Source organism: Osmerus mordax, chromosome 24, assembly GCF_038355195.1.
Source record: "Osmerus mordax isolate fOsmMor3 chromosome 24, fOsmMor3.pri, whole genome shotgun sequence".
Taxonomy (NCBI): Eukaryota; Metazoa; Chordata; class Actinopteri; order Osmeriformes; family Osmeridae; genus Osmerus; species Osmerus mordax.
The window spans coordinates 4200625-4213687 of record NC_090073.1 but is presented as its reverse complement, the minus strand read 5'-3'; the positions used below and the strand labels follow the sequence as shown (position 1 = coordinate 4213687).

General features: G+C 50.5%; 1 protein-coding gene across 1 annotated transcript in view; it reads right to left on the bottom strand.

Annotated features, from left to right (window-relative positions):
• The window catches only part of LOC136933077 (protein unc-13 homolog B-like), an 87687-nt gene that overhangs the window by 22482 nt on the left and 52142 nt on the right, over positions 1-13063 (bottom strand). The window contains 15 exon segments of the mRNA XM_067228456.1: positions 577-692; positions 2893-3018; positions 3021-3061; positions 3376-3391; positions 3394-3468; positions 3471-3507; positions 3658-3665; positions 4997-5224; positions 5663-5752; positions 5755-5856; positions 5859-5880; positions 6740-6814; positions 8008-8013; positions 8354-8429; positions 8566-8603. Of these exon segments, the coding sequence (XP_067084557.1) occupies positions 577-692; positions 2893-3018; positions 3021-3061; positions 3376-3391; positions 3394-3468; positions 3471-3507; positions 3658-3665; positions 4997-5224; positions 5663-5752; positions 5755-5856; positions 5859-5880; positions 6740-6814; positions 8008-8013; positions 8354-8429; positions 8566-8603 (1056 nt within the window).

Here is a 13063-nt window from a genome sequence, read left to right as displayed (position 1 = left end):
TTCGAAATGAGGGGGGGGGCGGGTCCGAGACCTTCCATAAGTTAAGAGGGACCCCCCGTTATGATTACTTAGATTACTTTGAGTTTTAGTTGAAGGATCCCACACCATTGCCGCTGTTAATGTAACACGTCAGTGGGCTTCATATAATTTCATTTCGTAATTATCCGCCAAGTTATTGTTCGAAATGTTCAAATGTAAGATTTCCTAGATTAAAAAGTGGTAAGGATAAGAATTGTTTTCATTTTCAGAATGTTTCATGATTACAGTTGATGGGACACCCCAGGAGTCCTCTGTCATTCGGAACCCTGGTGCGAGGCTCGTCTGTGGGTACATGTGTGAGTGTGTCGGTTGGTGACTCTGTGCGGTTGTGCCCTAGAGCCGTGCTGCAAATCAGTTTCCCCCGGGGGACGGTTAAGTGTCTACTCCTACTGCTAAGAAGGGGAAGGAGGTTTCAGCACCTTGTGTTCTCTGTCGTCAGAAAAAGCTACAGAACAGGTGTGTGTGTGAAAGTGTCTGTGGTATTTGTGTGTGTGTGTGAGGGAGTGGTATTTGTGTGTGTGTGTGTGAGGGAGTCACCTCATGGAGGCAAGTGTACTGGACATGGTAGGGTGCCACTTTCTCCTCTCCTTCAATTTCCACGCTGATCTGCAACCGGATGGCCCCCGATACAGCCGACCTGTCTGTTCTCTTCTCTGTGGACGACACGGACACACAGCCAGATCAGAGAGACAGGCAGATCAGACACACAGCCAGATCAGAGAGACAGGCAGATCAGAGAGACAGGCAGATCAGAGAGACAGGCAGATCAGAGAGACAGGCAGATCAGAGAGACAGGCAGATCAGAGAGACAAGCAGATCAGAGAGACAGGCAGAGCAGAGACAGGCAGATCAGAGAGACAGGCAGATCAGAGAGACAGGCAGATCAGAGAGACAGGCTGATTGGATAAACAGGCAGATCAGAGAGACAGGCAGGTTGGATAAACAGGCAGATCAGAGAGACAGGCAGATTGGATAAAGAGGCAGATCAGAGACACGGGCAGAGGGGGTAAACAGGCAGATCAGAGAGACAGTTGCTGTACATGCTGCAATTGTGAAGTCAAATTGTTTTAGTTTTTTTTACTTTTCACGTGACCACATGTCACTGAGATCTCACATTCAAATAACCAGAGCAGATTGAGACAAAGTGCTTCGCTGACTGATGAAAACGTGCATCTCCAAGATGTTTGTGAGCATGAAATCACAAATTAGGAGGTGACTTGAATATATAGGGTTTTCCATCTGACGGCATCAAATATGAATAACAGTCTCAACACGCGCAATCCAGCAAAAGCCAAACATTACTTCAGAGACCGTTGAGAGAACAGGAGCACCAGTCAGCCAATTATTGAAAGCATCAATTCACTGGGGCTCAAAAATATGTTTTTTTGATATGGAAGGGGAATCATTCTACAGATGTTTTCATTGTTTCATAATATTACTAAAAAAGCTTCATTGTAGAATGCCATATTCACAGTATTTATTTATTCACCTTGAATTCAAGAAAAATAGTTATTAATTAACCATTAAAAGTTGTTTGGGCCTGAGTGCCCACCAGGAATTATCGTTAACATAGCTGTATAGATGATGGATAGGTCATATCCATATTGGATAAGTAATAGTGCTTGTTGACAGGAATATTTAAACCACGTTTGTTGCTTGGTGCATGTTAGGATGTTAGCTTATTTGTGTTTAGAGAACACCTTTTCACCTTCAGCCAGCGAAGCTGCTGGTGAATATTCATCAGCAGAAACATTGCCATTTGCTCTTCACAGGTCTGTTATCGATATGCAAAACAACCGCAAAGGCCAATAAAGAGTGTGTTCTTGTTGAGGTTTGGAGAATATTAATGACTCGAGGTAAAGAAAAAGGCCAAGTGAGAGACAATCACCATTCTTGCAACATTGTACCCAGCTCAACCTGTTCCTGGAGAGCTACCCTCCTGTAGGGTTACACTCCAACCCTGTTCCTGGAGAGCTACCCTCCTGTAGGGTTACACTCCAACCCTGTTCCTGGAGAGCTACCCTCCTGTAGGGTTACACTCCAACCCTGTTCCTGGAGAGCTACCCTCCTGTAGGGTTACACTCCAACCCTGTTCCTGGAGAGCTACCCTTCCGTAGGGTTACACTCCAACCCTGCTCCTGGAGAGCTACCCTCCTGTAGGTTTTCATTTCAAACTTACCTTCAGCAAACACAGACTACTCACTAGGCTTAAAATAATCTCAGACACAGACCAAAACAGTGCATGAGAAACCAGGACACTAATGACAAGGCTAATTTAGATGATGGCAGCCTTGGAGTGGAAGGAACGCTAATGGTTTGAATGGATCTTGTCGTTCTGTTTGGGCAGCAGCCCTTTACGCCGTTCGGGGAAGGGTAGGATTCTGTCGTAACCTAATTCAGTTCTCTTTTTTGTACGCTAATGGCTGTTTAAAAGCTCCTTTGATGTCTTGCCGGGGTAATAGGTTCCTTTTGATTCACTGAGCTCCACCAAGAGCTGAGAGGAGCTGTGAGGGGATGGCAATGCGACGACTGTGACAGGTCGAGCACTCGCGACATTTCGAAGGCCACACACACATTTACATTACATTTACATTTTGTCATTTAGCAGAAACTCTTATCCAGAGCGACTTACAGTAAGTACAGGGACATTCCCCCAAGGCAAGTAGGGGGAAGTGCCTTGCCCAAGGACACAACGTCAGTTGGCATGACCGGGAATCGAACTGGCAACCTTTGGATTACTAGCCCGATTCCCTCACCGCTCAGCCAACAGACTCCCACACAGACATACGCAATCCCAACGTTCCCCCATCGACCGGTACGCAGGCACGCGCGGCAAGAACGGCAGGTACTGACCCAGGTTGTACCAGACGTCCATCTCTCCGCTGAGCGTGCGCACCTCGATGACGCTCTGGCCCAGGAAGTCGTCCGACTCCCTCTTCAGCCGCTGCTTGACGCGGGACTTGATGTCGTCGTCCTCGTCCACACGCGCAGCTTGATCCTGTCCGAGGAGTTGTGACACTCGCTGGAACGGGGGAGGGGGGGGGGGGGGGAGGGGGGGAGAGAGAGAGGGCATTCATTTCACCTCCTTCTCTTGTGACACATTCGTAACTACCAACACCTCCGTGCATCAACGTTGAGGACACAGTGGGGATGTGAGGTCATGTGCGCTTATCCTCTGAAAAGAGGAAAGATAGAGAGAGAGAGAGAGAGAGAGAGAGAGAGAGAGAGAAGAGAGAGAGAGAGAGAGGGGAAAGAGAGAGTCGGGCCACGGGGAAGAGCTCAAAGACCCAGCGGGAGAGCAGAGAGGAAGTGGTTTCGCCGTAGGGAGGGTCTCACAAGCTGAACTTCTCTCCCACACGGGGTTGAGGTTCCCGTAAATCGTCTTGGTCCTCTTCTTGTTCTTCCCGACCTGGACGGTCACGTAGGGTCACTGGAGCCCGTCTTGTCTTTGGCCTGGAGACCTGAGCGCTGACCACTGAGAAAGACGCAGACACACACACACATACAAACAGGCATGAGTCGTAACGCTATGGCACAGCACACTGCATTTTATGGGGAAAAACCCGGACACTGACCACAAAAAAAATTAAAACCCCTCACTTGGACACGGACACACACACACACAACTGTATACACCCCACCTCCACATACACACAGTTATGTAAATACAAGTCAGACCTATGAGTCACAGAGACAGGCCTGGCAGCTGCTGAAAATAAACTGCACCATTATTCTACACTGCATGTACAGTATATATTCCAAGTCGCCAAATGTCCATCAATAAAAAGAGCAACTAGTTGTGACTCAGCACTGCATTATAATGAAGAGCAACTGGTTGTGACTCAGCCGATTGTCAGGATGTGGTCAATCGGCCCTCAGAGTAAGAAAGGAACAGAGAGAGTTTTAATTGTTCCCTCAGTGGCCTTTGCACCTGGCAAACCAAGAGGTGCGGGAAACGAAGACCCAAGACAGGGAAGGAGGGAAGGAGGCGCAAGAGAAAGAGATTGTTCTACAGGTGACAAAAATATTTGCTCAAAGAGACGAAAGCACCAGCGCTCATTTTATGAACCACCAAGACAATACGGTGCGTTTGTTTGCCTAGCCGTTTTGCTCCCGGCTCAGTTTCAAGCACAGCATCCAGGAGTTCTTTGAAAAGGATGCTTTCACCATCACACCACACATCATCACCTAATCACATAACACACGGCGCTTACAAAAACCTACTTACAAATTGCCCATTTAAGCTTTCACACCTGAGACTCCTATGTGAAAACCTGGGTATTGCCTTGGTGTGGAAATGAGACCCCTTAGCACTTTTACGGGAGAGCAAGATCCAGCCTTTCTAAGAAATGCTCTGGAAAAGAAAAACGAAACGAAAAGACAACACCCAAAAAACAGCAATCATCTCTCGCGAGGCGCGAGGGCTTCCATGGAAACGCTGCCACGCTGGTGTGACGGCGCTCGGTTCCGCGGCAACCGCCGCAGCCGCCCGTGGGGACGTGTGACCCGCTTCTGAGGGGGGGGGTGGGGGGGGGCAGTGTTTGCTGGGTCACACAGTCTGGGCTGAGTCTGAGTGATATACGGATGCTGGGTCACACAGTCTGGCAATTGTGGCGCCTGCTCACAAACAAGGAACAAGCTTCCCCTTCTTCTACCCACAACTGGGAAAAAGGCTTTTACCGTAAAATGATCATCTATATGGTCTTCAATCATAAGACCAGCGTTTGAATCTTACGCCTTTATGTAGGAGCTAGTTATGCGGTGATTATGTGTGGGTTTTTATGTCTGTGCATGGATTCTTCGAATCAATCTAAGCAAGCTTGTTGATAGCTTCATGACCAGAGCATGGATATACGTGCCGTCTAGGGATCTGCTTTAGCTGTCTCCATAAACACACGTTCATGGAGAGGCACACGCTGGTTGTCATGTTACTGTTGCCGCGGCTGTCGTCACGTACCGTTGATGGCGATCTTGGCGGACCAGTTGGCGGTGCCGTCCAGGACGCTCTGCTTGATGGTCTTCATCTGCTGGGCGGTGCGCCAACTTGGTGACGAGGAACACGGCGCGATGGCCTCGAAGATCTCGGGCTTGTTGCGCTCGCGGATCTTCATGCGGTCCTTCATGGCGGTGATGATGTGCTGCGTGCGGTCCTCCGCCCCCGTCTTGGAGCTCTTCTCCGCGGCTCCTGGTTTGGGGGGGGGGGAGAGAGGAGGTTCGTGAGGGACGGAGGGATGGGGGAGGTGAGGTGAGGGAGAATGGCACGAGGTCGAGGGGGACGGTGTGCTTTTAAGGAACTAAAGAATACGGTCGGACTTCACGGATCGCCCACGCGCACCTCCATTTTCTTCTTCCTTCTCGACCAACCGCACGGCCCTTCGATGTTTTTCTCCATCTCCACTCCTCCCCTTCCTTCATTCCTCTGAACTCCGCCCTCCTCCCTCCCTCCATTCCCCTCTCCCCCTTCCTTCTTCATACCTTACCCACCCTCTCCCCTCCCCCCCCCCCCCGTAGGGCACCTCCATCATCCCTTCCTCCCCTCTCCCCTCCTCTCCCTCCCCCAGTAGGGCACCTCCATCCATCCCTTCCTCCCCCTCTCCCCTCCCTCCCCGGTGGGGTAACTCACGCTGCAGGCAGTCGGCGTTGAGCAGCTCCTGGCACTTCTCGTGCACCTTGACGCCGCACTCGGTGCAGCGCATGCCCTGGCGGGCGATGCCCACAGCAGGCCCTCGCACTCGTAGCAGTAGGTGGGCGTGGTGGCCGTCCACACCTCGAAGGCGTGGGGCGTGGTGCAGGAGATGGGGTAAATGAGAGCCTGCAGGTCTTCCTGTACACGTGGTTCTTCTGCGGGGCGCGGTGGAAAGGGAGGGGGAGGGGGGGGGGGAGATGGAGAGTCAAGAGAGTGGGGGGAGATGGAGGGAGGACGGAGGAAGACAGGAGCCATGGTGAGCAGGACAGGTGCGGAGGAGAAGAGGAACGGTTAGGCGAGCCGAAGCACGAGCGGAAGAATGAGAGAAAGGTAAATGAGAGCGAGAGAGAGGGGGGGGGGATGGGAAGGGAGGCACGGTGAAGAAGAGAGAGGTGACGGATGTTTAGTCAGGTACCCGGCCCACGCACTCCTAGCTGAGTACGTGGGCGGCGCTGCCAGAGGTGGGGATGAGTCGAGGTGAGCACGGCGCTGTGGGTGGCGGGGAACGTGGGTCGGGGAAAACTCACGAAAGGCACTGTTTGTTTGCTTGTTTGTTTTGGTGGGCACAAAAGCATTACTTAAGAGCTGACTCACTGGAGGGACGGAGGGACGGAGGACAGAGAGAGAGAGAGAGAGAGAGAGAGAGAGAGAGAGAGAGAGAGAGAAGAGAGAGAGAGAGAGAGAGAGAGAGAGAGAGAGAGAGAGAGAGAGAGAGAGAGAGAGAGAGAGAGAGAGAGAGAGAGAGAGAGAGAGAGAGAGAGAGAGAGAGACAGAGAGAGAGAGAGAGAGAGAGGGAGAAAGAGGGAGGGTTGGAGCCTTCTCTTCAAACTGGAATGAGGCCTCTTTAAGGGAGAGTGCCTCTTCACAGGAGAGAGATACGCCTTTTGAAATAGGACCGCCAGGTGGACAGCTAAACAAAGTAATGGTGCGGTAAAGTAGCCCAACATTAGGCATTATGATAATAATGATAATTATAAATGACCTTTCAATGTGTAATGATATGACATCACTCACCAGTTCCTCATCTTTGAGAGAGGACCGAGCGGCCAGAGCATGAGAGATTCCTGCCTTCCTGGACTGCAGGATTGACTGAGAGAGAGAGAGAGAGAGAGAGAGAGAGAGAGAGAGAGAGAGAGAGAGAGAGAGAGAGAGAGAGAGAGAGAGAGAGAGAGACAGAGACAGAGACAGAGACAGAGAGAGAGAGAGAGAGAGAGAGAGAGAGAGAGAGAGAGAGAGAGAGAGAGAGAGAGAGAGAGAGAGAGAGAGAGAGGAGAGATAATGTTATCATCCATCAGTGCATAATTCATCACATTCATAGATTTTTAACTGAAGTCTACTCAAGTAAACAACACACTTGCCACTACAAAAAAACTGCCAGCTGAAAAGAATACCTCTTTGAAGTATGAAGTGCATTTTCATCTAACTACAAAGGCAGGAATATGTGTGTGTGTCTGTGTGTGTGTGTAGCTATCTGAATATCGGAATAACAACTGGAGGTTGTATCTCAGGGTTGGACTGGTACTGGCTGGGTCAGACCAGCGTCAGGAGCCATCTCAGGACTTTTTTGGTGACACTTCGCCTCTCCACCCAGCTGTCGTATCAGCAAACGTTCAAAGGCACCTCTTTCTTTAGCACCGTTAGTTTAGCAGAAGGGTTAGTCAGTGGACAGCTAATTGAGTTGGTTGTTGGTAGACAGCGCTTTTGTCTAGGATTGTGTTGCGAATTATTCGAGCAAAATAGAAAAAACCCTCTTAGAGTAGGGTCAGCCTGTCCCCCTTGAGCCTCACAGCAGATCCCGGCCTCGTCGCCACCAAAACCTCCTCTCCTCCATGTCTTCTTCCATTCCCTCCCATGACAAGAGTGCCTGCTTCTCCCTATGCAAACCATGCAGCTTGGAGTGTTTCTAAACCCATTTTGAATTGTTTTAGGCGCACACACAAACTCGCTCACACAAAAGCAGCTTTGTGTGTACAGAGGAAAAAAGCTGAACACTAAACTACACCTTCGTTCTCCGGTGACAAGGTGTGGTGAATTCCTTTCGTAATTGGTTTTCTTTTCTATATTTATACCGAGCTTGAAGCAGTACGGGAATAGAATAGGAGATGTTAGGTTTGTTTAACTGGCGAGTCTAGAAGAAGGAAGCTTCACTTTTTCACCCGTAAGATCTCTGTGTTAGTGTGTATGTGTGGGCGTGTGTGTGTGGGCGTGTGTGTACTCTCTGTAAAACCACATCTCTGTTCTCCCGTGCTTTTGAAAGTTGCTCCTATGGAAGTAAAACTTACCATAGCCTGAGGGGCAGCCGGAAAACAGGTGTCCATGGAGAGAGAGGGGAAGAAAGGAAGTCAGAGGCACAAAGAAGGGCCAAATAAGGACAAGTTTTCCAGAGGGAGTTCTTGTTTCAACACTCTTAACAACACACGGCAACAATGTCATAGTTTATACCAGAAACAAACATTTACTTGTTTTAAGAGAAGATTAACGTCAACCGTGGAACCTAATGTTGGATTCATGTCATTTGCCTTTTGATTTAAAAGGGCGTCTCAAAGAGATGTTTAACTCGATCAATCCGAGGTTAGAGGTCAAGGTTGAGAGTTTGGACAGGAGGGGAAAGACTTCACCGGAACTCACCAGCTCGCTGACCAGGGGAATAGGTCTCCTCTTGCGTAAGTCAGGCATGCTGTCGATCCCAAAAGGAGCGTTCCCACTGCGAATACAGATGTACGCACACAGAAATGTGGGTAAGCACCAACAGTACAGAAACAAATGCTGCCATTTGCATGTTTGCACACGTGCACACACCCACCCAATTCCCAACACACACACACACACACACCACTGACCCTGGTTTTGCCCACGGGTGTTTGTTTGGACTGCCATCACCATCTTGACTCTGTAACACAGATCACAGTTAACAATGGATCGCAGGGCAGGTTTATAGAATTCATCATCCAATATGTGTGAGAGAGAGAGATCAGATTTGGTTGGTTGAGTTTCATATGAGCATGCCAACTAGGGATATCGATCCCAAACAAAGAGATAGTGTTTTGTAAAAAAGGGAAGACCTCCAATCACTTGATGCAGTAAACAGTGTAAACAAGCTGCTATTATAGTTGTCCGCTGTTCGTACACACACACGTAACACTCACACACACACACGACATAATGATTAATAACACATTTTCTGCTGACCGTCACACCATAAACGGACAACTTAAGACGATAATGGAATAGACAAGGAATGTGCACATGATAACTCTTATCAATGACATCCATGTTCTATTGACAGTTGCCCGTTTATGTGTTCAATACAAGGTTAATGACTCTGCATGATACAATCTACAATGTATGGTGTATTGTGGGTACTATCAAAACTAGTTCGGGATTCAAAGTGAAACATGCTTTTATGACCTCCGAGTGACATTAAGTTGAATCGTCACATCAATGGAAAACAATCGCTATCACCAAATAAAAGAATGAAGGGTCATGGTCATTTAAGCAACAGAGGGTTTGAGGACACATGCTTGTTCACAAACACAAAGAAATGACCTGTTCTTCGTCTCGACATCCATCTGAAAGAGAGGAGACACAAACACGCCAAAGACAAAACGGAGCGACGGTCATTAACTGGTTTTCCTCAGCCGAAGAGAAAGCAAGCCTCCTTTTTAATATTCACATTGCAGGAAGGGCTGCGTAATGCTAAAAAGGAAGCCCATGCCAGCTCTTTTATTATCTTGCCAGGGTACAAGTTCATAAATGTTTCATTTACATGTATAATTCATCAAGAAAACGACTCCTAATATTTCTCTTCTCTTCCTCTTCCTATTTAGAGTGAGGCTTGCCTTCAGAGGAGAAAATTAATGTTTTCTAATTCAGCAAATGGCTGCTGTAGGTCCCCTATGGAGTGAAGCACCACAGGGGCAGGTGATGCATGACTCTAAATGGAGTATCAAATCACCAAATCAGCTAAGAGAAATCCCAACACATAGTCCTACTCAGTACTGTGTGTGCGGTGTCAATATTGAGATGTTGGATGAAAATGTCGGATGATGCTGCATCATCCCTCCACTAATGAACGCATCCTTGCAGAGGGATATTTAAGGGAAATTCATTCAACTCCAAAGATGAAAGAGAATCGACAAAAAGACTGAGGCTTTGATCACAAAAAGGTGATGTAAAATCGGGATAATGTAAAAACCTATAACAATAAATGGTCAAGAAACTGAACAAATATAAATAAATACGGATGATGGAAAACAACCAAATGGCCAACACCGAAAACCATAAAACCATAAAAAAGGAAGGTACAATTTGATGTCAAAGGAGATTAATATGTTGGCCTGAGGAAAAGACGCATAAGCAAAAATGAAAACCAAGCATCTGTAGAAAGAGCGATGGACTTTCTCACTGAGCGTGCAAAGTTAAAAGAACAAAATGAGTGGGTGAGAAGTAAACAATTGCTGATGAGTGCACAAATCCATCTCCAAAGTACATGCATTGTTAGCTTCGCATGCTAATGGTTTCAGACAGACTCAGGCTACCTGGGTTGTAGTCGTCTCTGAGAAGGTGGACATGGTTATACTGGCCAGGTGGCGCCTCGTCTCTCTCTTCTCCGCAGAATTTGCTGAAGCTCCTCAGGCACCGCAGTCGGCGAGCGTCCCTCTCGCTCATCTCAGAAGGGTTCTCCGGTTCCTCAGGCTCGCCCCCGGGCCCGTCGGCAACTCTACGCCGGGCTGCTGCTTCTCTTCTTGATGCGGCGGCAGTGCCGACGTTTCTCCCCGCTCCTCCTGTGGGGCAGGATCTTCCGCCGAACAGGAAAACACGAGAGACTCTGCAGTGGTGCATTGCGATAGAGGATTGGTGACAGGGGGGGTCCATAGGGGTGTCGGCGGGGGCCTTCGTCACTTGGGGGAGACAGGGCTGTAGTGCTTGGAGCTGGGTCTAGACAGGGAAGGGGTTCCTCTGGAGAGAGTTGGGGTTCATAAGTGACCACAGTCTCCTTTGGGAGGTCGTCGTCGATGATTTCCTCCGGCGGGGGCTGGACACGGCACTGTTCCGAGGAAGAGGGGGATGGAGCTTTGCTTTGGTTCGATTCCTCCGCTGTGTCGAGTCCGCCGCCGACATGCACAACATTCCCCTGAGGCGTCTCTTCAGAGGCTTGGTCGCGCTGGGGCTCAGCACCGGGGAGGGTCGATGGCTCGACCGCGTGCAGGATAGCCTCGCTCTCGTCCCCAGGGGAAGCCGCGTCCAGCTTGCGCAGGGCCCCCCGCAGGGCGGAGCTGAAATCGAGCACGGCCCGACCTATCCGTTTCACGTGAAAGCCTACATTTGGAGCCTCTGCATTGTCAGGGCAAGGGTGCTGGTTGTCTGGGCCTGGAACGTCTTCCGCTTCGATGACGGGGGCATCTGTTATGGGTTCGGAGATGTATGAGGATGGCTCAGTCCACATTCCCTCTGAATCCTCATATGCGGCATACGTCTCCTGGTAAACATCTACTTGGTGGTCAGGTGCGTAGGTCAGATCAGCAGGTGGAGCATATTCATACCCTTGACCTCCATCAACGTGGCCCTCCTCCGAGGGCTGGCCTGGTCTTTGGGGGTCAGGGCAATCAGGAGCACAGCTGTACCCCAGACCCTCTAGGTGGGACTCCATCTGAACTTGAGTTCCAGGGTGTGTTTTGGGCCTCCGCCTCCTTGACTGCCACTCCTCTCGACTGGAAGTGCTGGCAGGGGAGTTGTAGTGTCGTCCTGAGTGGACAGAGACGTGCTCGGAGCTTCCGGTAGAAGACTGGCCCGAAGCACCATACCCACCACCACCTCTGTAGCGATCCCAGGTTTCGGTCCCCTCGCGGCTTGGCGTACCTTCTCCCTCCTGTTCTTCGAGACTGCCTTGTCTGGAGTAGGCATCCTCTCGGCGCCACCCAGACCCTCCGTCTGCCCCACGCTGGGGAGCACCTTCCCAGCCCTGTGCACAGCCACCCCCCCTACTGTGCCTGGTGCCATGGCTGGACGAGGTCCTTTCAGGGTCAGACTCAGATTTGGAGCTGTGGCCTGAGGAGAGGGAGCTTGTGCTGTGGCAGTCCTGTCCGTCGAGACGCTCCAGGTAGCCAAAGCTGAGCTTCCTGGGCAACATTCCAACCGGTATGTCTGAGCTGTGTTCTGAAATGTCTTCTTCTTCTTCCTCCTGTTCCTGAGCGTCGAGTTCTACCAACTCTGCACTGGGAGAGTTGGGGGACGATTCAGCTATAGGCAAGAGGAACTCTCCGTGGATGCTGTGCCGTTCGTTGTACATTGGCGGAAGGCCAATGTTTGCGTCTGAGGGCGCCGTCGGCCTGTCCAAACTGCCGTAGGCACTTGCAGGTCTTTGACGAGGAGAGTACTGAGATCTCTCTGTGCTCCCCGTCGCCCCGGACCAAGTCCCCGCGTGCACGCCCCCGCCGGGTTTGCCGCCAGAGCGGATGCCCTCGATTTCCATCAGAACGGCGTCCACACAGGACGACACTTCCTCCACTGAACCCCGCACAGACGACAGGTAGTCCCTCAGGTCGGAAATCTCCTCCTGGATTTTATTGATCCCCCTCAGCTCCTTCAGGATGTGCTCGATGACGGCACTCGTCTCTTCTTCCTCGTCGCCCTCGAGGTCTTCTTCGTCGACTTCGATCAGCGTCTCGTGCAGGCCTCTGTTGAAATTGTAATCCATACAGTCGCCCATGGAATGAGGTCTCTTTGGTCTCGCCCGGATCTGAGAGAAATCGGTACATTTTCCAACTGTCGAAGCAAACGGAGCGCCGTTCCTGTCCGGACCAAGTTGGCTGACATGTGGGAGCACTCGTTTCGGGTTGGGAGTTGTCCGGGTCATATCTCGACCGGTTTGCCTTTGACTCCCTGGGGACCTGCTACTACTACTACTGTGCCGCAAGGTGCATGGAATCCGAACGCACCCATCTCTGTTCAGTTCCACCTCCCCAACGCAACAAGCTGCCGCGCTAGCTCCTCCGTGACCCTTCCCGTTGGGTTCTCTTGAGGAGCAAGCCTCTGCTCTAGCGCCACCTCGGGAATAAACATCCCGACTTTCCTTTTCCTCCTCCTTGCCCTCCCCCTCCTCCTCCTCAATCCCTGCATAGTACAGATGGGGATCGGGGGCGCTTTGGTCTCCAGAACCTTGGAGGAACCGATGGATCTTTCCCCGGATGACTAGTGCCACTCTGGGGTTAGGGGACCTTTTTTTGGGTGCGTGGACTTTAGCCTTGGTGCCTCCTTTAGGGGACATGCCTGATCCATGTTGTCCATTGAAGCGATTCTTGGAGAACATCTTCTGAACCAAATGGGGTAGCCTTTAGG